This window comes from Alligator mississippiensis, chromosome 12 (genome assembly GCF_030867095.1).
Source record: "Alligator mississippiensis isolate rAllMis1 chromosome 12, rAllMis1, whole genome shotgun sequence".
In the NCBI taxonomy this organism is placed as follows: Eukaryota; Metazoa; Chordata; order Crocodylia; family Alligatoridae; genus Alligator; species Alligator mississippiensis.
The window spans coordinates 50,705,378-50,727,586 of NC_081835.1; the positions used below are offsets into that span (position 1 = coordinate 50,705,378).

General features: G+C 50.3%; 2 protein-coding genes across 2 annotated transcripts; both read left to right on the forward strand.

Annotated features, from left to right (window-relative positions):
• The first annotated feature begins 3,070 nt into the window (after window positions 1–3,070).
• On the forward strand, window positions 3,071–7,994 carry LOC132244543 (lipocalin-15-like). The gene is made up of 6 exons (XM_059716005.1): window positions 3,071–3,166; window positions 4,791–4,920; window positions 6,528–6,638; window positions 7,241–7,342; window positions 7,570–7,591; window positions 7,967–7,994. Exons 1-6 carry the CDS (start codon window positions 3,071–3,073, stop codon window positions 7,992–7,994), a joined length of 489 nt encoding a protein of 162 aa, XP_059571988.1.
• Window positions 7,995–14,300: 6,306 nt separating this feature from the next.
• On the forward strand, window positions 14,301–21,149 carry LOC102563070 (extracellular fatty acid-binding protein). The gene is made up of 7 exons (XM_014602648.3): window positions 14,301–14,426; window positions 15,135–15,274; window positions 17,178–17,245; window positions 18,143–18,253; window positions 19,928–20,029; window positions 20,287–20,312; window positions 20,944–21,149. The coding sequence occupies exons 1-6, from the start codon at window positions 14,331–14,333 to the stop codon at window positions 20,310–20,312; spliced, it is 543 nt and encodes a 180-aa protein (XP_014458134.3). The 5' UTR covers window positions 14,301–14,330; the 3' UTR covers window positions 20,944–21,149.
• Window positions 21,150–22,209: the final 1,060 nt, after the last annotated feature.

Genomic DNA, 22,209 nt, shown 5'->3' on the forward strand with positions numbered 1-22,209 from the left:
GGCAGTCGCCCCTCTTGTCTCCCCGTACTATGGCACTGTCTGGGAGTGGAAGGGTTATGGTGTAGGAAGCAGGGGAAGGAAGGGGCTGGCTGGGACTGTGGGAGATTGGAGCAGAAGAGGCAGGAGTGGGACCCGGGGGGAGACAGGGGGAAGAGAGTTGGCACGACATGTCTCACTGAGTTCACTGGAGGCTGGGGCCTGAGGCAGACAGCCTTGCACCATAAGGAGGTGGCTGTGGCCTGTCTGGCTAGCAGGCTCTCACCTCCCGCAGGCAGCTCAGAAGCCAGCTTGTACCTGGCAGAGCCTCTTAGGATGCCATGTCCTGCTCCACCCCCAGCTATTGCAGGACTGACCTGTGCCACAGTACAGCTGCCTTATCCCTCCTGCCCCCCTGGAGCTGCTCAGCATCACTGCCCTCTATCGTGCTCTTGGGACTAGAGCAAAAATACTGATCAAAGCATTCTGACTGCACTAACCAGACATTTCTTTGGGCAGCTGCAAAACTTCCCTCAGCTGCCAGATCCTCACCTGCACCTGCCCATTAACCCTGATCCTCAGTGCCCCTTCCCCTCACCCAGAGCTGTCCCCTCAGCCCCTCCAGGGCTCCTGCTCCCTGTTTCCATACCCAGTGTGTGTGTCACTGTCAGCCACCCATAGCCCTCTTGTAATGGATGAGCTGCACTGTGATTAGGACACACTAGTTCAAAAAGGTGGATTTCATCCTACTCAAGGAGTTAATGGACATGTTGTCCTGGGAGGATAGATTGAAGGTAAAGGTGCCCAGGAGGGCTGGGAGCTACTAAGGGCTGCAGTAGTGGAAGCCTGACAGGAAACTGTCTTGACATGATGGAAGCACAAGAAGAAGGGCAAGAAACCTGGCTGCACAAGGAGCTTCTAAAATGACTCAGTTGCAAAAGGAAAGCATACAGGTAATGGGAGAATAGGCAGGTCACCAAGGATGCTGACCAGGAAATAGCAAGAACCTGCAGGGACAAAAATCAGGAAGGCAAAGATAAAGAAGGACTGCACTGGGGAAAGGAGGTCAAGGACAACAAGAGGCTGTATAAGTATTTTGGCTAGAAAAGAAAGACCAAGGAATCTGTGTGTCCTTTGTTAACAAGGCAGGGGGAAGGGAACTCCTAACCGAAGATACAAAGAAGGCAGAGCTAGTCAACAGCTACTTTGCCTCAGCCTTCGCAAAGAAAAGAACCCTCCATTGAGTTATGAGAGTGCAAGGCGTGGGACTGTCCACAACACAGAGGCTAATGCGCACCAGGACACAGGCCCATTTCCTCTTTGCCATTGCAGCATTGGCAGGTTCCTCACCGCTGCAGCCACTGGGTGTGGGCAGTCACTGCAGCTACAGCTGGGCTGAAACTGGCCCAATCAAGGCCTAAAACCCCCTGTCCAGTGTAAGTGGTGGGGAGTGTCCTCCCAGACACAAGGGAAAAGGGAGGCTGGTAGCCATCCTGGCCCCTGTAGGGCAGCCTCCTGGAACAGCTCTGGGCTTTAATGCCAGCTGCGCCAGCCTCTGCTGCAGTGCAATGGCGTGGCCTGAGCAGTCAGATGTCCTCTGCACCAGTGTTAGTGCTTGGACTGGTGGGACCAGTGGGGAAGTGGAGCCCATTGTTTATGGCTGGTAGCACATCTGGGATCAGATCCAGGGGGCTTCAGCTCCTCTCAGAGATACAAAGGCTTCTCCTGCTGCCATGAAATAGGTCCTCTCTGCACCTGTACAGAGGACTTCCCCCTGCATGCTAGATGACAGGATATCCTCTGGGAGTGGCTGATCCATCAGGTCTTCCTTCTCTGAAGAGGACCTGCACACTTCTTGCCCTCCTTGTCTGGCACCAACCTGCCCGCTACCCCTTCCTGAATTCTACCGCAAGTTGGAGATGACAGGTGGCAGGCAGGTCCCCACCCAGAGCTAGCGCTGGGCACATTGTCTGGGCAAGTCTGGGCTCTCTGCCTGTTTCCACAGCATCCACTAGCAGGCTAGGGATTTCCTGCAGGTCTTGGTAGGCCTGTGACTTGCTCACAATCAGCTCCGTGTTGAGACTCACAGTGCCTGAATGCAGGATAATGCTATGAGTGTCCCACCCACTATAGACCTGTTTCCTGTCTGCAATGTTGCCAGCTCTGGGGATTTCATCAGGACTCTCATGATTTCAGTGTTTTTTCTTAAATGTGACAAGAACATCTCTAACTTTTATTTAAAAAAACAATTTAAGGGTCAGGCTCCTTGCATTGGTTGTTGGGGCTACCTATACTGTGTGTGTGACTCAGCACCAGATGCCTAGTGCAAATGCTCTGCACAGTGCACACAGACCACATTTCCCACAATATCCACATCAAACCAGGGCTGGGGTGTCTCTGCCAGTAAAGACCTGGGCTGGCGAAACCCACTCTGTGTCATACTGTCTCCTCCTCTTGTGGTGGCTGGGCCCCAACTGCTACCATGTTAGCTAACAAAACTGGGTCTTTGAGCTCCGCTGAAAGCCGGTGATACCAGAAGCAAATGTCCTGGGGCCTTCTCCGCCACTAACAGTACCCCTAGGGGCACAAGGTAATACCAACACCATTATGTCTAACAGCACCATTATCCATTTACACTACATGTGCTCAGATCAGGGCATCAGGGAATGCAGGAGAAGCACCAATTTACACTTGCATACAAAGGACTCTTTGCACTTCCTTTCTGGATCATAATTCTGCTATTTGATGGGGTTTAAGCTACTTCAAAATCCAAAAGCTCTGTGGTCCAAGCTGCTATCTCACAGCATCAAAAGAGATAGTTCCTTGTTAGATGCTTCTGACAACCCCTCATTTAGCTGTGGTTCAGGAATTAGACAAAACCCAGCTAATGCTGTCACCTAATACCCTAAGTACTGATATCAGTAGTGCTCTTATATAACCTGTTGCATAAACCACTGGAGGAAGGTCAGAAGTGACTGTGGTGGGGGTTTTGGCCTGCCCCCTGCAGAGGCATATAAAGTCATGTGCTCCGAGGAAGCCGGCGTGGTCCTTTAAGTCACCTGCAGATTCTCAGTGTGAGCGCAGCGCTGTGAGGATGAAGGCCATGCTGTTGAACATTGGGCTGGCTCTGCTCTGTGTGCTGGAGACCCAGGCAGAGGTCCCTGTCCAACCAGACTTTGATGTCAACAAGGTAATGCAGAGGGGGGATCAATGACGTACCGCGGGTCTCTGATACCCGGGGGCCAATGCTTGCATTTGCACCCCCCATGCCTCCATCCTTCTCATAGCAATACTTAAAGTCATGCCCCATGATAAGAACACTGAAGGGCCTGGCTGGTGCCCCCTCCCCTCCCCAGGCCACTACCTAGGGGCCATGGCCCCCTCCTACTCCTGCTGTTGGTTTGCCAACTTTGGGGGAAGCAGTGACACATGAATGGACTTTGATCTCAAAAAGGTAACACAGAGAGGGGATGCAATGACACATGAGTGGAGGGTGAATGCCAGTGAACATGCCCTCCTGGATCTATGAGGGACACTCCCTTTTGCAGGTTGGTACCTGCAACTGCGCCTGCTACTAGAGTTGACTCTCCAGGACATCCTTAACAGAGCAGGGTGGGTGAGACACTCAAAGACACTGACTCAGTGACTTGGAACCATGGACCAGGGCTACCTCCAGCCCCCACAGGCAAGTTCTCCACTGCCTTCTGGGCCCATCCCAGCCCAGAGACCCTGAACTGCAGAATCCCTATCAGTGGTGGCCTTAGTGTTATTGGGGCCCTGGGCAAGAGATTCATTTGGCACCCCTTAGATGCTTAATTTTCATGACCTATATGCAAGTCGGACATTTTCAATTTTAATATCACTTGGCCCTATCCATGAAACTGCAATGAAAGTATCTTAATACAATATCGATAATACCAATATTCAGTGTAATTCATTTTTATTTTTATACAGAGTGGGTCCCAGGGCAGTGGTCCAGTTTAACCTCTCCTAAGCCCGCTACTATCCCTATAGATAACAAATGGATGTTACCACCAGAGTCAGGGGGTGTGACTACTCCTGGTCCTGTGTCCCCAGCTCTTCTGGGCCACTTGAACAAGGGGCAGTGCAGCAGAGGGAGAGGGGCTTGGACAACCCAGGGACTGGTGATGGCCCTGCAGGTATGGAAGACCCTTCCATTGGTCACCAGACTGAAGGCATCCCAGAGAGGTCATTGCGGACAGATGGGTGGGGGCTGGTGTGAAACAAGGTGCTCTTGCCCACCCCCTGGTCCATAGTGACCCAGGTGGAGGATGCCCATACTGCTCATGGTGTCTCGCACGGGTGGGTGCCTTGCTCACCTTATCCTACTGACAGCATAGTGGGAGTAAAGAGAAAACAGAAAATAGAAGTACAGGCTCTGGGTCTCTGTGCTGCAGCTCCCGGCCTGTGAAATGAAGCTTACTGCACTGCCCCACCAGCAGGAGCTGCATGAGGGTCAGTAGTAAGTAGTGACTGTGAGCCGTTTGGACACCACAGAGATGGAGGCCATGGACATATGCGTGATAGCCTGTTACAAGGAGGCAGGGCCCAGCTGCAGCACAGATATGCTGCATACATTTCTGTCCTCCCCATAGGAAACCCTATAGCACAGTGGCTTGGCTCTGCTACCACAATAGCCTGCTAACAATCAGTAAGAAGCAGAAGACAAGCTAGGAAAGCCTTCCTGGGTGCTGGCTCCTGCCTGTTCTTTGCCCCACGGCCAGGGGCTTCTGCTGGGAACTGCGAGGGCTGCAGTTGCTTTCTCAAGATCTCACCTGAGTGATTCTTTGCAGTTTGCAGGGACATGGCACATCATGGTTGCTGCCTCCAACTGCCCCCAGTTCCTGAGCATGAAAGAAGTCATGAAGACATCTGTTACCATCATCACGCCAATGCCAGGAGGCGACTTGACTTTAACTGCTGGTTACCCTTTATGAGTACATTTGTAACCTGCTGATCTGACCCATCAGCATGTGGCTCTCCTGGGCTCGGCACAGTCAGTGCCCTAGAGAAAGATGACTATAGCTTAGTGGTTGAGGCTGGTTTGGTGCTGAGGTGGGGAAGACATTCTTGTGGCTGGCCCTGATATTGCCTCATATGTTGCTGGGCCTTCATCCTGGATGGATTCTCTGGTCAGGGATGGGGTGCTGGGAGAGTGAAAATAAGGTGAAATTCAAATCAGGAAGAATCTCCTTTTGGTTTATCCTACAATGCACAGGTCAAGGCAGGCTCACGCCCATCTCTAGAGTATGCCATAACCCTCCTACTAGGCTTTGCTTGCCCGTGTAACAAACATCCCCCCACCCAGTCAGAACAGACTCACCTCTGCCTCACACCATGATGGCACATTGCCCTCCCTTCCCAGGATGGGCCTGCTTGTTACCTGGGCAAACTAGGCTGACCCCAGCTCTTTGAGTGACCCAGGTTCTGGTTTAGCCAGAACTTGCTTTTCCCTTTGCTTTTTTCCAGGCCAGATAAATGTCAGAAAATGGAGCTTACTTTCAAGAGCACTGGGAAGCCAGGTCACTACACCAATTCAGGTACTTCTCAGGCTGAAGATGGCACACCAATGAGCAAAGCTTTGTAGGCAGATTTGCAAACTGGCCAGGCCAACTATCAGATGCTGCCATTCCACCACATCTGGGATCAGCCACCATACACTGGTAGTGCACATGAAGCACCTGGTTGCATGCTTTGCAAAACCAGACTCAAACAAGCCCTGTGCAGCACCTGGTTCAGAGATCTTGTTTGGATAATTAATTCACAAGCTGTATTTGTGGCCAGGCTGGTCTGAGTCAATAGCACCAGCACCCATAAGACAGAGCTTTGATCTCCCTGGTTTCAGCATATGTCATCCAACAAAGACAGGCAGAGAACCAACTGTTACCAGCAAGGCTGGGTTGTGAAGATGCCCCTTGTACTATTAGAAAGCACCTGGTCCTGGCTATTTGAGGTTATAGATCAAAATCAAGAAGGTATTGGGGGACTTCCTAGATGACAGCTGCCCGAAGCTGCTACAAATCTGCCAATAAAGTGCCATTGGATCAATAAAGAGCCATTGGGTGCCACTATCTAGTACTCACACTAATCGAATAAAAAATAAATCCTAGCTTTTATGCAGAACGTTTCATATTAGAATAACCCCATTTTACAGATGGGGAAAACTGAGGTACATAGCAGGGATATGATGTGCTCTAAGTAGAGACCAGGGTCTGTACCCCGAGTGGTGGCAGTGGCACAGCCAGTGGCGGAAGATGCAGTGGTCTGGACAGCAGTAATACCAGCTGCCACTCTTGCACCCCTTCTAAATGGATGCTTCAGGCTGCTGCCCCATTTACCACGCCCAGATATACTACTGGGAGCAGGATACTCAACAGCCCACCAGCAGTGCAGGGCATGGGACCAGTGCAAAGTATGGGATGTGTCCAGTGCCCTCATCACCCTAATACCAGCCCCAGCATGTAGCCTGTTTGCTAAGGAGAAGAGCTGAGACATTGTGGTCTTTGAACACCACCTGGTTTGTTTTTCAGTGATGGGCAAGAGAGACTTCCGCGTGGTGGAGACAGACTATGCTCACTATGCCATTGTGTACGTACGCAAGGATAAGGATGGCAAGACTAGTGTCACCCTGCAGCTCTTTAGTAAGTGTTGGGAGAACGGTCAGGACAGTACAGCCCCACTGAGAAAATGGTGTTGACATGAGATGTGGGTGAGGAGGGGAATTGGGGAAAGCCATTGGCACCTGAGTTGTCCTCTAAGGCTTGGTTCTCAAAGCAACACTGAAAAGTTTCCATGACCGTTTCCCTACTGTTGGCTGTTTCACAGATGCTTTCCAAGAATTACCTCCTTTGAGCCAGCCCCAAAGGGCTGCACGTAAGAGTGGTCCATACAAAGAGAAAATTGTGGCCAGGTTTCTAGCCCAGCTCTGTGCTCTACCTGATGGGTGAATGTTTAAAATCAAGGGGAGGCCCTCAGGTGGTCATTGGTAGAGGCGTCCATCAGGCTGGCTTCCTGGTCCTCTACATCTAATTGTTGGTCTTCACAGAGACCTTCCTTTCTCTCCTAGCCCTCAGCTCATCCCATGCCCACACCAGCCCCTAGAAACCCCTGTCACTATTCCCTCACTAGCACACAGCCTCCCATTGTAGCTGGTCAGGACTTTGTCCATCTGTCTAGCCACAGAGGAGTCCTGCTGCAGGTCAGGCTGGAAACACCTGGCTTTAATGCTGATCTTTGGCTTCAGGCAGAGTCCAGGATGTGCACCCTGAAGCCCTGAAGAGATTCAAGGAGCTGTACCCAACCATGGGCCTCACTGAAGACATCCTGGTCATCCTGCCCAAGTCAGGTAACTGCGGCCTGCTTCGGGATTATTTCCCTTCCTGTATGTACTGATAAACTAGGAAAATAACTGATGCCATTGGCCATGATGCATGCATCGTGGCAGGGTTCACTGACCAGGATCCTAGAGGGACTGGGCCTTTTTAGATCCCCAACATTTGTCTCTGCCATTGAGATGATCCTGGAGCAATGAGCTTATGCTGAGCACTGACAGCTCTCTCTTTCTCTTGACAGATCGGTGTGCCAAGGCCCTTGGGTGAGTTTATTATCCCTGGGTTTCCATCGAGCTGGGGCTATCTGAATAGCAAGGCTCCAGCCTGATTACTGGGGGTCAAGAATGGGGAGGGGGATGCTTGCTGCTCTTCTGCCACTCAGTAAGTCTCCACTGAGAGGCATCTGTCTCCATAGCACCAGTGCCTGGGAGAGCTGGGCACTTGGACTGCCTTGGTCAGGATGGGGCTGTTGTGACCCAGACTGGGCTGTTTTAAGGGATCCTACATTAATGGTTCACTTGCCTCTCTGCTCATCCCCCGTTTCCCCTCTACCCAGGTATCCATCACTCTTATTGTCTGTCTTACAGTGATTAAAGGGGAGCCTCCCCCATCGGATGCAGCTTCTCCATCCCCCACAGGTGGATCAAAGAAGCATCAGTGATCTGAAAATCCAGGCTGCAGCTTTGTGCCTCCTCAGCCTCCTCCTCCACTTCCTCTAGAGGGATTCATTCCCTCTCAGTCCACCCCTCCTCTCGCTGCCAAATAAATAGATGCAGAACCTGCCTCCCGAGCCCCGTGTGTTTGTCTGGGGAAGGTGGGAGCAGCTCTGGATTCTGCTGGTGATTCCAGACCCCAGGGCCCTGCAGCCCTTCGGGGACCTTTCAACGGGGCCTCTTCCCTGCTTACCACTAGCAGCTTTCAGGAAGTTACTCGGGGGGACAGACACATGAGAGTGCTCGGATTGGATAACATGGAACAGGATTTCTGAGTGCTTCAGTGGGTGCTGTATTCAGTCCGGGATGACTGCAACCCCAAGCCAGACCTCTGCACACCAGGTGACACTGCGCCAGGTAGAGATGTTCTGACAGAAGGATAGAGGACATGGCAGAGCCGAAGCAACAAAGTTTGGCACCTGGGGAAGAACCCACAGCAGGAGCCCTCTCCCCACACTCAGATCTGGGGGGCAAATGCCCCCAAATGCTTGCTCAGGAGTGCACACAGTGGCGGGAGCCACCCTTCCCCTGTCCCTATGCCCCCCCCAATGAGCCACTTACAGCTCAATCCCATGCCTCACCTTGGCCTGGCAGTGCCTGTAGCCCCTCCAGGGCTCCTGCTCCCTGTTTCCATACCCAGTGTGTGTGTCACTGTCAGCCACCTGCAGCCCTCTTGTAATGGATGAGCTGCGCTGTGATTAGGACACTTGAGTTCAAAAAGGCAGATTGCATCCTACTCAAGGAGCTAATGGGCATGGTGTCCTGGCAGGATAGATTGAAGGATAAAGGTGCCCAGGAGGGCTGGGAGCTTCTAAGGGGCACAGTAGTGGAAAGCCTGACAAGAATCTGTCTTGACACAATGGAAGCACAAGAAGAAGGCAAGAGACTAATGTGGCAGCACAAGGAGCTTCTAAAATGACTCAAATGCAAAAGGAAATCAGACAGGCAATGGGCAAATGGGCAGGTCACCAAGGACGCAGGCCAGGAAATAGGAAGAACCTGCAGGGACAAAAATCAGGAAGGCAAAGATAAAGAACAAGCTGCACTTGGCAGAGGAGGTCAAGGACAACAGGAGGCTCTATAAGTATGTTGGCTAGAATATAAAGACCAAGGAAGCTGTGTTTCCTTTGTTAACAAGGCAGGGGGAAGGGAACTCCCTAAAGGGAAGATACAAAGAAGGCAGAGCTACTTAACAGCTACTTTGCCTTAATCTTCACAAAAAAATTAAGCTGCCAGACAACTAATAGGTATTATCTGGATAATGAAGGAGGTAAGATAAGGGCGGAGATAACAGTAAAGACAGTTAAGCTTTTCTTGGATCTTAATGAAGTCTAGTCAGCAGAGCCAAGTGAGCTTCATCCCAGGGTCCTGAAGGAACTGGCAAAGGAGATCTCAGATCTTCATGAAGTCATGGGAGAGAGGCCAGGTAGCAGAGGATTGGAAAAGGGCCAATGTAGTGCCTCTCTTTAAAAAAAGCAAGAAGGCAGACCCACGGAACTACAGACCAGTTAGCGTCACCTCAATGCCTGGGAATTTACTGGAGCATATCCTAAGGAAGGCTATTTGCAAGCATCTGGAGGAGGAAAGGCTGATTACAAGCAGCCAGCATGGATTTATGAAAAATCTTGTTGAAGAAAAGTGATCTCCTTCTTTGACAAAGTAACTACTTGGCTGGAAAAAAGGACTGCTGTGGATATAGTGTGTCTGGACTTCAGCAAGGCTTTTGACAAGGTCCCGCACTACCTTCTCATAAACAAATTGGAGAAACTTGGGCTGGATAAAACTACTCCATGGTAGAAGATAACTGGCTCAATAGCCATAAGTAAAGGGTAATTATTAGCAGGTCCATGTCAGAATGGCATGAGGTTTTAAGTGGAGTCCTGGGTCTGGTGCTGTTCAATGTGTTTTATTAATCATTTGGATGCTGGCATAGAAAGCTTCTGGAGCAAGTTTGCAGGTGACGTATGCAAGCTGGCTGGCTTGGCTGCTCCAGTCTGGATTGCCTAGTCCCAGTGAACGGGTCTGACCCCAGACAGGCAACCAGAGCTGTGCCCAGCTCCTGCCAGAAAGTCTTCTGGTTGGGGTCTGGATGGCCCTCAAGTTTGGCCCTCTCCAGGCTCAGGCAGGCCTGGGCAGTTGCTCCTGGCTCACCAGCTGACAAAGGCGGTGGCAGGGTGCTTCTGGCAGCAGGAAGTGTGTCTGGTGCCGGTTCTGGCACACAGACGCTTCCCACCTGGCTTCTGGTCTTCAGGCCACTTTTCTGTGTGCGGGCACGGGGCTCTGGGTCAACTGGGGATGGACCCTCCAGCTGTAGTGCACCAGCTGTACCAGCCACGTCCGAGGCACCTGGGCTGAAGTGACAATGTAAGTCAGTCAGGGACCTTTCACGAGGGGACATGCAAGCAGTCTTCAAATACTTTAAGGGCTGTCATAAAGAAGAGAGAAAGCATCTTTTCTCTCTTGCTGCAAAGAAGAGGACTTGAATAATGGCTTGAAGTTGCAGTAAAGTAAATTTAGAATGGATAGCTGGAAAAACTTCTTCACTGTGAGAATAGTGAGGCAGTGGAATAGTAAATGAAGTTGTGGACTCTCCATCACTGGAGGTATTTAAGAAGAGGTTGGACAGCCACTGGTTGTGGATGATCTAGGTGTAGCTATGCCTATTTTCTACCATAGGTATTTCTGGGCTTTGCTGGTTACTTCCCCCCCCCCCCCCCCCCCGCCTTTTTCTGCTATATGGGTGTTTTTAAGCCTCCTCAGAGGCATTGAGTATTGACTACAGCTAAAGCTGTGGATTTCAACTGGGGTGTGCCAATCCTCCTGTTAAGATCAAAGATCACCATATGTGGGGTAAGGGAAGACTTTTAACCCCTGGTTAGATTTGTGTGGACTGGGGAAGTTTTTGCCTTCCCCTGTAGTGAGGGTGATGGCCCTCTACCTGGAACCTCTTGTGAGCATATTGACAGCATTTTATAGAAGCAGGACTTTGGCTGCTGTGGTTCCCCTTATTTTACCTGTGGCAGGTTAGGGTGTTAGGTTATGTTGTGTCAGGGTTGAGAGTAGTCTTATGTAGAGTTTAGATGGGATGGTTTGGATAGAGATGATCCTGCCTCAGGCAGGTGGCTGGACTAGATGCCTCTGGAGGTCCCTTCCAGCCCTACTTCTCTATGACTCTATGATGTGTCCCAGAAAAGCTGATCCACTTCACTGGGCAAAACATGTCACCTGTTGTTCTGCTCCTTGACAGTGAGAGACAACAGATGATTTCTATCAGGGTTTGAGGGGCCTGGTCCTGTGCACCCCAGGAATACCCAGGTAGGATCAAGCCTCCTAAGCCCTGGGAGTGCCTGCCTGGCTTTCCTCACCTACCGAGACCTGCCCCTGGGATCTCCAGGGATGTATCTGGGTAAGTGGACAACCCCCAGCTTTACCCGCTTACCCAGAAAGGTTCCCAGAGATCTTGGGGGTGGATGTGGGTAAGTAAGTCCTGGCATGGAGGAACAGGGCACTGGGGATTCCCTGGGTTCCATGCCTCCATGCTAGGACTTTCCTGGGCTTTCTCCACATATGGAGAGGTGCCCCTAGAGATCTCAGAGCAGGTCTCCATAAGCAGCGAGCTCCAACTTTCCCCACTTATAGAGAGGTGCCCTGAGATTCCTCAGGGATGAGATGTCCCATCCTGACCAGGGAGCCCAGCCAATGAGGGACATGTGCCCAGCTTTCCCAGCCCAAGCTGCCCTCACTCCCCTGCAACAGAGCAGACAAAGGGCTGGCACAATATAGTGGCACAGTTTATTATTACCTTCTATCCCACTGCAGGCCCACTGCATTTGTGCTGCCTTAACAACTGTTATGGTAGCACAAACACTAAATGAATAGATGTCCCTCCCTTTTGTCATGGATGTGGCACAACAGAAGTTAGTAATAAACTGTGTCACTTTAGTGCAGCTGACATCTGTTTGTAAACACAGAGACAGGTGGGGTAGCATGCCCAAGGGCACTTGACTCCTCCGTGCTTCTCCTCCTCACCTGGGCAGCTTCCAGAGCAAATGCAACAGACTGGAGAAGCAGAGACAGCAGCAGTCAGTGTGCTAAGGAGAGGAATTGTGCTCCCTGCCCCCAGAAGGCAGCAAACTTCATGAGACTGAGAATGAGGGGAGATGTGCCCAGGACTCCAAGGGCAGCAAGAGGAGGCCTGGACTTTGCAGGTAAACAGAGCTCCCAAGATAGAAAGAAGCCTGCTTTGCACATGGCTCCAGTCCTTCCCAGGCAGTGAAAGAGGCAGTGCTGCCAACTCTATCACCTGCATGGGCACTGTTGGTCCCCAGGGACCCTTAGTCACTGCCATGACATGAGAAAGGGGTGCCATGGAGACCCCTTTCTCCAGAGCCTCTGCCCTCCTCTGCCAGGCCACCCACTTTGGATCTGTCAGCCCATGACACTCACACAGTGCCTCCCATGGCCCAGACCCAGGGCAGAGGCCCAGTGGCCTCCCAAAGACCCAGGCTAGTGCCCTAACCCCTGGCTCACTTTTCTCCTCTTCCCGGTCACACACCTCCCTGGGAAAGACCAAGGCCCACCCTGCTCCTCTCCACAATGTGGCAGGTGCCACCCAAATTTGGAAACAGTGACTCTTACCCTCTAATTCAGGGTGAGTTCAGGAAGGCCGCGTACTGAGTTTTGGCAAACCATCAAGGGCCTCATGACAGGCAGCCAGGGGAAGATAAATATTAATTTTCTAAATTTTTAGGGCCCTATGGGCCAGGTAGAATGGGCTAGTGGGCCACATATGGCCCACGAGCTGCATTTTGCCCACCCCTGCTCTAATTGCTGGTCTGCACGTGGCAATAAGAACCTACTACAGCTGCCTGTTAATGGATTTACTTGAGGGGTGAAAGCAACTGTGTGTAGTGCAACCTCCCCGCTCCTCTCCACACCAGCCCATGCTGGAGTTGTTATTCACACAAACCCCCACTGACATTGCCTACTTTGGTTGCATGTAGGTACTTTTGGAAACTAGCTCTGCTGCTAGCTGAGGGCAGCTGATGTGCCCAGATCACAAACAGATGTGCGGAGGAAGAAGGGCTGCTGATTGGGCTCAGGTCACAGCAGGGATGGTTTCTGCTGCCTAGGTGCCTGGCCCAGAATGCAACCATCACTCCGAGATGGACTTACATCTCCCACAGGGCCATGATCAGGGTCCTTATGTGCTCAAGATGCTGTGCTAGCAGACCTTGTAATCCCTGCTCCAGATGACAAGGGATTTTCCTGCCCTGCCTGCATGGCCGTGCTCAGGCTCTCATGTCCCTGAGCCAGATGCCTCTTGAGCCAAGAAATTCCCACTTTTGCTGGCAAAGCAGTGGGGCACCCAGATTGCAGGTATAAATTCTATGTGGTGCAACCAGAGCAAATGGGATGGGGGTAAGGTTAATGCCAAAGGCAGAGGAGATGTTTACACTAAAGCTGCTGGCCCGGGGTGGGCAAAATATGGCCCACGGGCCAGATGCGGCCTGCCAGGCCATTCTATCTAGCCCGCGGGGCCCCTAAAAAATTTAGAAAATTAATATTTACCTGCCCCTGGCTGCCTGTCATGCAGCCCCCAATGGCTTGCCAAAACTCAGTAAGCGGCCCTCCGCCTGAAATAATTGCCCACCCCTGTACTGGCCCCTGTGAGAGCTGGCAATGGATATTTAGGTTCTTCACAGATGGGCAGTTGCCAGTTCCTGTGACTTCTATACAGGCTGCATCCTTAGAAGAGTCCAACAAGGCTTTGGGATGCGCCCCAGCTTGATCCATAGGCTGAGAGGAGGAACACATGCTGTTGGCTTCCCCATTGTGGATAATGCTCTGGAAGACCCTTTGTCCCACTCTCTAGTCCTTTCAGGTCCTGACCCCTGAGCAGCTGAGAATAGAGAAGGTCAAAGTGAGTCTGTTCTGTTTTTGCTGCTGCCTGCCTTGATGATCACAAATAGCCTGCGGAGATCAAACCAACCCAGCATCCTATTAACCTGCTGGCAAGTCTCCCCACCCTCAGGATCTAAACATGCTGTACTTTGTTCTTTATAGGTGAGTGTTTTGGGAGGTATTAAAATATTTCAAAGATACGTGATGTGCTGATGCTCACCAGGGCCATGTTACTTCCTCAATTGCACAACTTACAAGGGATGGGCAGGATCCATTATGCTCTGTTCCCATGTCTGGGAGAGACTGTGCTGAGCCCTATAAAGCCAGGAGCCCTTCATGCGCCAGCTCTGAATTCCTCATCTTTGCTGAGAAGCAAGAGGTCTGCATGATGAAGGTTGCACTGCTGAGCCTGGGGCTGACCCTGCTCTGTATGCTCCTGGCCGAGGCTCAGCCGAGGGCAGAAAGGGTAGACAAGAACAAGGTAACATCCATGGTCCTGGGTAGGGGAAGGCAGCACTCACCAGCATCTGACTGCTCCTGTTATAGGGCTCAGCTGAAAGCAGGAATCCCTGCATTCCCCCTGGGAGCTGGGTTGAATGGATCTGTACAGGGTCCCTAATGGCAATTACACCCTCAATTCAACTGCAGACCCAAAAGCAAAGCCACCCTTGCAGCCCCTTAGGCATCTGGTTCATTTAACTGCCTCCTATGACTGGTTGGGGTCACTGAGCTTGACTGGGACATGGGAATGAGGGAGGAATTTTTGTGTGTCGGTTCCAGGGAGAGTATTAATTCCCATTGCCCAGCCCTTGTGTTGGTGGGCTCCATTGTTAGCAGGCCTGTATTTCATTTTCTTTCTCTCTGGTATAAGGGGAGAGTGGTTAAGAAAAAGAGCTTGCAGGAAACTCAGCTTGGTAAAGCTTGGGCTTGGTCAGTGCCTGAGGACAAGTCTGACAGAACAGACTCTGAGCCCTTGCTTCTGTGCGTTGTACTGGGCAAAGCAGCTGTGCCAGTGGCTGACTGGGTGGGGCCCAGCTGACAGCAACACTGATGCTTTGTGATCTATGCCCCTTGAGCTTCCCTTTCAAATTGAGAGGGTTCTTTGGGCTCCCAATTTGGGGGCCTGGGAGCCTGAGGGCAGGGCATGCTGAACCCCTCGTCCAGATCCACAGGGAGCTGCTGTCTCTAGCTCACAGGGAAGTGGTACGTCACTGGTGTGGCATCGACCTGCAATTGGCTTCAAAAGAGGAAGGGTGACATGACCATGATGCCTGCTGATATCTCGCTCACCAAGGAGGGGGAAGTGCTTTTTTCAATGGCCTTCTCCAGGTAAGACCTGAGCATAGTCCCATGCCCACTGGCTTCCCTGTTTGATCCGCTCCCTTGTGAGCCCTATGTCAATGGAGTAGGACTGAGAAACCCCTTGAGAGACCTGCTGTCTGACGCTACAATAATGGGCAGCTTCATAAGAACAGAGTGAGGTAGAAAGAACCCGGTGCCTCCCAGCACCACTGGGTTGAAAGTGGCTGGGGAAAGGCAAGTAGCGGAGCACCGAATGTCACTGTGCCACCTCGGAGGAAGCTGCAGCATTGACAGGTCAAAGAGCAGTTAGCACCGTTCCCTCCCTTCACTTGTGTAACAAGCCCCTTTTAGTGCCTTTCACAAAGAAGAGGCCGGAGGGTCCAGTAAGAGGGATAAAACAGGCCCTGCCCTTAGTGGTACATAAGGGAAGGGTCCCAGCTGCATCAACAAAAGTGTTCCAGCAGTGGAGGAGGACAGAGCTCCTGCCAGGGGCTGACACCATGAGTAGGCTTGGGGGAAGGCTAGAACAAGGAGGCACTTGGCTAAGGTCTGCTCAGGACAGAAGGAAGGCTGGGACTAGTCAGAGCTCATTCAAAGAAGTAAAGGAAGTTTTAGGAAAAGACTGGTACTGGGAAAGCCTGTGTTGAGACTAAAAGGTTATGACTGATAGGAATGAGTCCTGCAAGGATGGTCAACAAGCCCTAAGAGACTTTGCAAAGGGGACAACCAGCTGCAGGAGGCTGCAGGCCAGGAGTCCCCAAGGGGTCCTGATCCTGGGGGGTTGCTATGTACTGTCAGCCAGGCTCTTCTTCCCACCTCCATAGGACCTGCTTCCTGATAACATCAAAGTGTGGCAGGAGGGATCAAGTTGGGGAAACTAGCAGTGAGAGGAAGGCTTGAAGTCTATGGGGTTTATGAGGACTTCACTGTGTCTGGAAAAGGGTGGGGGCAGTGGTGGGTGGTTGCAGCTTGCCAGTAGGAGACTCACCCTGCAGTATATCCTCTGCCCACTTCAGACGTCCGCTCTTAGGTGCTGTGATAATGCACAGTCTCAAAGGAAGCGGGTTTAAGCAAGACAACTGGGAACTACCTCAGTGTCCCCTCTTTTTTTTTTTTGCTGCTGTGGTTTGGGTGGAGGAGGCATGGGGCAATGCATTGGGATGGTGCCTTGTTTACCGTAGGACCAACACTGGAGGGTTATGGAGGGAACACAAACGTTACTTTGGCACACAGCAGGCGGAGGCTGAAAGACTGGCCTTTCTGGAAAGGCACTGGGTGAAGCAGTGTCCCCAGCTTGGCCCAGCTTCCAAGAGAGCTGAACTAGGAGCTACTCAGCAGGCACTAAATTAAACAATCTCAGCTTTGATAAATGCACAGCTGAGGGGAAGACTGCTCCAATGACTTGGGCATATGGCTGAACCTCAGGAAAGCTGGCATCAGTCCCAGGCTCTATCAAGATCACATAGTGCCCTATGTGCCATCCCAATGCCTCGTTTTCCCTAAATAGTGCTACTCCTTGTACCTGCCTCATTTATTCAGATGTCAAATCCTGGAGATGAGGGACTGTTTTTTTTCTCTGGACAAGTTCAACAGCTAGTGCAGTGGAGCCCCCATCCCAGCAGCTGCTTTAGTCAAGCAATAATAGAGTAAAATCAGCAGGAAGGAGGAGAAAAGCTTGCAAGTAACGTGTTTCTTGCTCCTGGGCTGCCCTCCCTGCTGTCCCTCTATCACTATTACAGGGTCTCTGCTTTTGCCTTGCCCACTCACCTGGGGTTTTCCTGGTGCCTGGGGCTCTGTCTGTCCCTGTGGCTGGATGGATGAAGCATCCCTCCCAGGATGCCTTTTCCTGATTCAGGGGAACCCTCTCTGAGTGGGTCTCAGTGGAGCCCAGTGACTGCATTTCCTTTACTTTGTTTTCTTTTTTTTTCAGCCAGGGAAAATGTACAAAAATGGAAATGACCTTTAAGGAAACAGAGACGCCAGGTGAATTCTACTCTGGTGAGTATGTGGGGCTTTCACCAATTGAATGAAGAATGGCTACCAATGAATGGCATGAAGAATGGCTGCCCTGAAGAATGGCTGCCAATTGAAGCCCTGAAAAATGGCTGCCAATTATCAATGATCATTCATCCATCTGTAGAAAAGCAGGTGCTCATGGGTGGCTGGCTGTGTTATAAAAATGGCCCAGCTGTCTGACATCACAGTTACCAGCTCTTGTGCTTGTTGCAGAGTGTGTCTATGGAGGGTGCTATTCCAGAATGACTATTCCCAGATAGCTAAACCAGCCACATGGAGTTACTCCACAGGGCTAAAGCATGTGGATGTAGGATTGAGAGTGCCCACACACAGAATAGCACCAGATCTTTAAATTCATACCAACCTTAATTCTAACCGCTTTTCCAGTATAGACAGGCCCTGAGTATAGCCTCTACAATTAGCAGATTACTGTAAGTGAGTTCTGTGTACTTTCTTTATTCATGGGGGACAGTGGAAGATGTTGAGATGGCCTTTATACGGCCCTAATACATGGCATGAGATCCAGACACTATGGCAAGTGACCTTGATGCAGGAATCCATGGGGTTAATGGATACGTGCACTAGGTTACCCCAATGTCTGTAGTGGCCTTACTCCAGAAATTCTTATAATCACCTAGGTTTTATTATGTATGAGAGTTTGTGTGGCCTATGCTGCATCTTGGCATCAGCCATGTCACAGGGCACCTGGCTGGCACTGAGCTAACTGGCTGGCACTGAGCTCTCTAACTGTGACTCATTGGTGTAGCTGGTTCCCTTTTGGTGGGCACCATAATGGTAAAGGCTGACTGCTTTGCATTGCTGTTCCCTCCCTCAGAGTGGTGATACTAACTTTGGGGCCCCTTCCATTTTCTCTTGTAGAAGAGTATCGTAAAACTGCGCAGGTGATAAAGATCGACTATGAGCACTATGGCATTGTTTATGCCTTCTGGACAGTTGATGAGAAGGTCTGCAGAGAACTGAAACTCCTCAGTAGGTATCTGGAAGCCCCTTTGTCATGGTTCTCAGTCTTTCCCTATTCTCTAGCCATTTCTTGGCCATAACTGAGGTCCTCATATCTCTTGATATCACTGTGAGCAGCTGCTGTTCCTTGTATCTCAGGATGGTGCATCACAGTGAAGCACAATAGACAACCTGCACTCTTGAAATTCTACCAGCTGTTTATCAACCCTGGTTGAATTTGTTTGCATTGCCAGAACTGCCATACTGCCAAAGAGCACAGCACCCGCTACCTGTCCTAATAGTGTGAAGGCTCCAGGAGTACAAACTTTCTGGGTGTGCTCAGCCCTGCCATCTGGGAAATCCATGCTTGACTCCAATGCCAGTGTCTCACCTGCAGAGGTGTGACACACAGCTGGACTAGTGGAGGAAAAGAGGGTTAGGATTTGGCATCCCTGCAGACTCTGCATCAACAGATCCAAACCTTCAGAGAGTGGAGGAAAATGAGACATCCAACCCAGCCCTCCCTGACTGAAGCTATGCTAGATCCTTCTGCTCTTCCCCTCTAGCTGCATGTCCTAGGGATCACCTCCTGCTCTGGGTGAGGAGTGGGTCCTGACATGTCTCTGAGTGGTGGAACTTGCATCTGCACTCACTGAAAGACTCTAATGCAGTGATGTGGCAGCAGTGGGCCACTGGGAGGATTTAAATGGTTGGTGATTAAGTCCTGGGCCTCTGCTAAGGCCACCTGCCAAGACATCCCTAAGAACCAGCAGGGATTTGAGCCTTTTGGGCACTAGTTAAATAACTAAAACATCTTCTGCATCTTACTTCCTCTTAACAACGAGATTCAGCATATCCCCTGCCCCCCTCCCCCCCACTCCCAGCAAGGATCTAAGGGCCAATGCTACATTCAGATCACAGTAGTGGGAGCGCCTTTCCCTTCCTGCTGTTCTAGCTGCACTCAAAATCATTTGAACTCTAGGCATTTTATCCATTGATTTATTCTCTGCTGCCCACACCGTTTGTTCTTTTCCTCATTGGCTCTGCCTTGAAAAAGGCAATGCTCTACATTTTCAACTGTTTAGAGACCATTTTACTTGTCCTGGAGCCGTGTTGATGGTTCAGACTCAGCAGGGGTGCCTGAGTTACTAAGAACTGGTGAAATCCAATATATTTGTTTCTTTAAAAGAAAACACCATTATTTGGGTGAAAAGACTGTGTTACACTAGGATGCTCTTATTCCAAAGTACCCATGCGCTAAGCAGGGGGTTAAACATGAATTCAGGCTTCTTTGTTATTCCTAGACTAAAAGACTGGAAGCTGAATCTTATATCAAATGTGAAATCAACTTCTGTTCTAAATATGTCAGATCAAGCAAGTACAGGGTCTAGGGGAGAGTAGCTGGTCCTTAACTGGATCTGGTGCCTGCTGGCTGTGTTTCATTGATGTTTGCCATTGCCCTTTTGAAAAATGTATGAGATTGCCTGCTGTGCTTCAGGACCTCGGAGAGCCCCCAGAGCACAGCCCGCCCTTCTTCCATTAGCTCCTCTATGCCTTCCTTTGCTCCTCCAGTGATCCATTAACATTTTCTGGGTGTCCCCCCCGTACCCATCACCAAGCAGATGTCAAGACACCTCAATATTTCCACAATGGTTGGAAATACACTCAGTCAAACCTGGTTCTAATTCTTATTTTTGGCTCTAGCCAGGATCCAGGAGCTGACCCCTGAAACAGAAGCGCTGTTTAGACAGTTGGCTGAGGAGAAAGACTTCAGTGATGATCTAATTGCCATCTTTTTCAACAAAGGTGAGAAGAGTGGTGGCTTGATTTTCCTGCTCCTTCCTGTCCACACTGATTGGGGTGGAATCTATCAGTACTTCAATTGTGTGGCACCGGTCACAGTTTGAAGCGCCAGAATAACAAATTGCTAATAATGAGATACTTGCTGTGTTGGAACTTCAGGGATTTTGTCCTGGTCTGCTTTGTTGCCATGTTGCTTCCCTGATGTTTCCTCTGCTAATGAGAACCATTATGCAGTACTCATCCCTTCCCTTTCTTTTCAGGGATATGCACCCTAGCTGACGCCTAGGTGAGTCTACATTATGACTACAAATGTTTTTGTGGTGTATCTTCAGTAGGAATCTACAGCCCTCTGTATCTGTGGGAAGGACCACCTTAATCCTCCAAGGTTTGTCTCAGAGAGACTAGACTTCATTCCTATATCCTTGAATCTTAATCATTAGAGAGTTAGAATCGTACCACGAGAGAGTTAGACCTCCTGGATTTTGTAGACAACAAGCAGGCAACATCATTCCTTTTCCAGCTAGCCATTTGCATTTTCCATGCATTTACAGACATAACACACTCTGGATCACAGTCCTCCATTGAGATTCTGGTCCTAAACTTTGCTATTTTTGAGGGCCTTGATGTGCTTAACTCCTACCAAAATCAGTTGGGAGCTAAGCACTTAATACATTTGGGGGATCTAGCCTAAGGTCTTATGTAACACTCTTCACCTATAGCTCAGATGGTGTTTTACCAAGGGGGAAAGCAGGATTAATAGTGTGTGGAAACAGAGGCATGGTGTGGAAAGGACCTTAACTGCTTCACTTGGGAGTACAGATGAAAGCTTAGCCCATGGTAGGGAACCACACTCTACTCAGCTCATCATGCTCTTAAACATGCTACCCTCATTCACCTTCCCTGTGGTTGTTTCATAGGGGATGCTGAGCCATACAGTTGATGTTGTTCCTGTTGTTCCTGGCTGAAGAAACAGCCACTCTTTGGAAATCCAAGATGCAGCTTCAGGCTTCCTCTTCCTCTCTTTCTTCTCCTCCTCGCTGCTCTTGATGGTGTGGTTTTGCAGGATCTTTTGTTTCTTGGGAGTAATACTTTTGCTTGCTGAATAAATAGAATTGAAAATAAACCCTGAGGTTGATGTGCTCCTTCAGAGAACTCAGAAGAGATCTACCCTGGAGTTCTGGTGGCATGTCACCTCCCAAGTCTTTCTCAAGACTGTCTTGTCACATAAACACTTAAATTTCTTCTATGTGGGCAGGACAGAGTCATGCTCTGTTGATCTCAATACATGAGAATTTCCCCAGTTGAGATGAAATGATGGAAATGAGAAGAGGAAAGTATGTTCAGAAAGGCCAAAGCACACCTTGATGTTTGAGTTCATTTGGAGGTGAGATGGCAGCTCTAAGGTTTGCAGTAGGCAGATGTTGTGGACTGGGAAATGGATTTGGAGAGGTGTGGGGGGTCCAAGTGAAAGAGGCAGCATGGAAAGAGGCACAGAGGTGTTTATGGCTTCACTGGAAGCAAGGGAAGGTGAATGTTCAAGCAGCCAGGGCTGAAGTGAAGGGAGTGGCTGTGTTATATGGTCTTGAAACCAGGGACAAGAAGTGCGAGATATGATACAGTGGAGAACCAAAGAAATCAACCAGGAGTTAATGGGGAGTTACTGTCAGTAAGGTGGCAAGAGGGATAGTTTTAGCAGCAGTATTTTGCATGCTGTACAGGTGGCACCAAACAGGGGAGACCACAGCTGAGAAGCACGGATGTGATCAGTCCGGACCACTCATTTGCCTGGTGGCTAGGAAGGAAAAAGCATAAATTTTAAGTATTGTGAAGAGAAATCTGAGTGGATTAGGCCTCTGCTTGGATGTATGGGGAGGAGGACTGTACCATCTGTCAGGGTTATGACTCCAGTGTCGGAGGGGCATATGCTGCTGGTGGCCCTCCCAGTGAGCAAACCCACTCACTCTTCACAATCGGCTTGAACAGCCACTTGACCCTGTCACTCCTGGAGCAGCTCACGCCAAGTGAGAAGCTTCTCAGCCATCCAGCCCCCAAACCATGTATCCTTAGCCCTGTCTGTGCTAGGAAATATATGGCAGTGAAATGGGGTTAAACTGGCTGAACTTTTATGGGCTAATATTGAGTCAGCTTTGTCACTTACTGCTGAGAGGAACCCCATAAACATC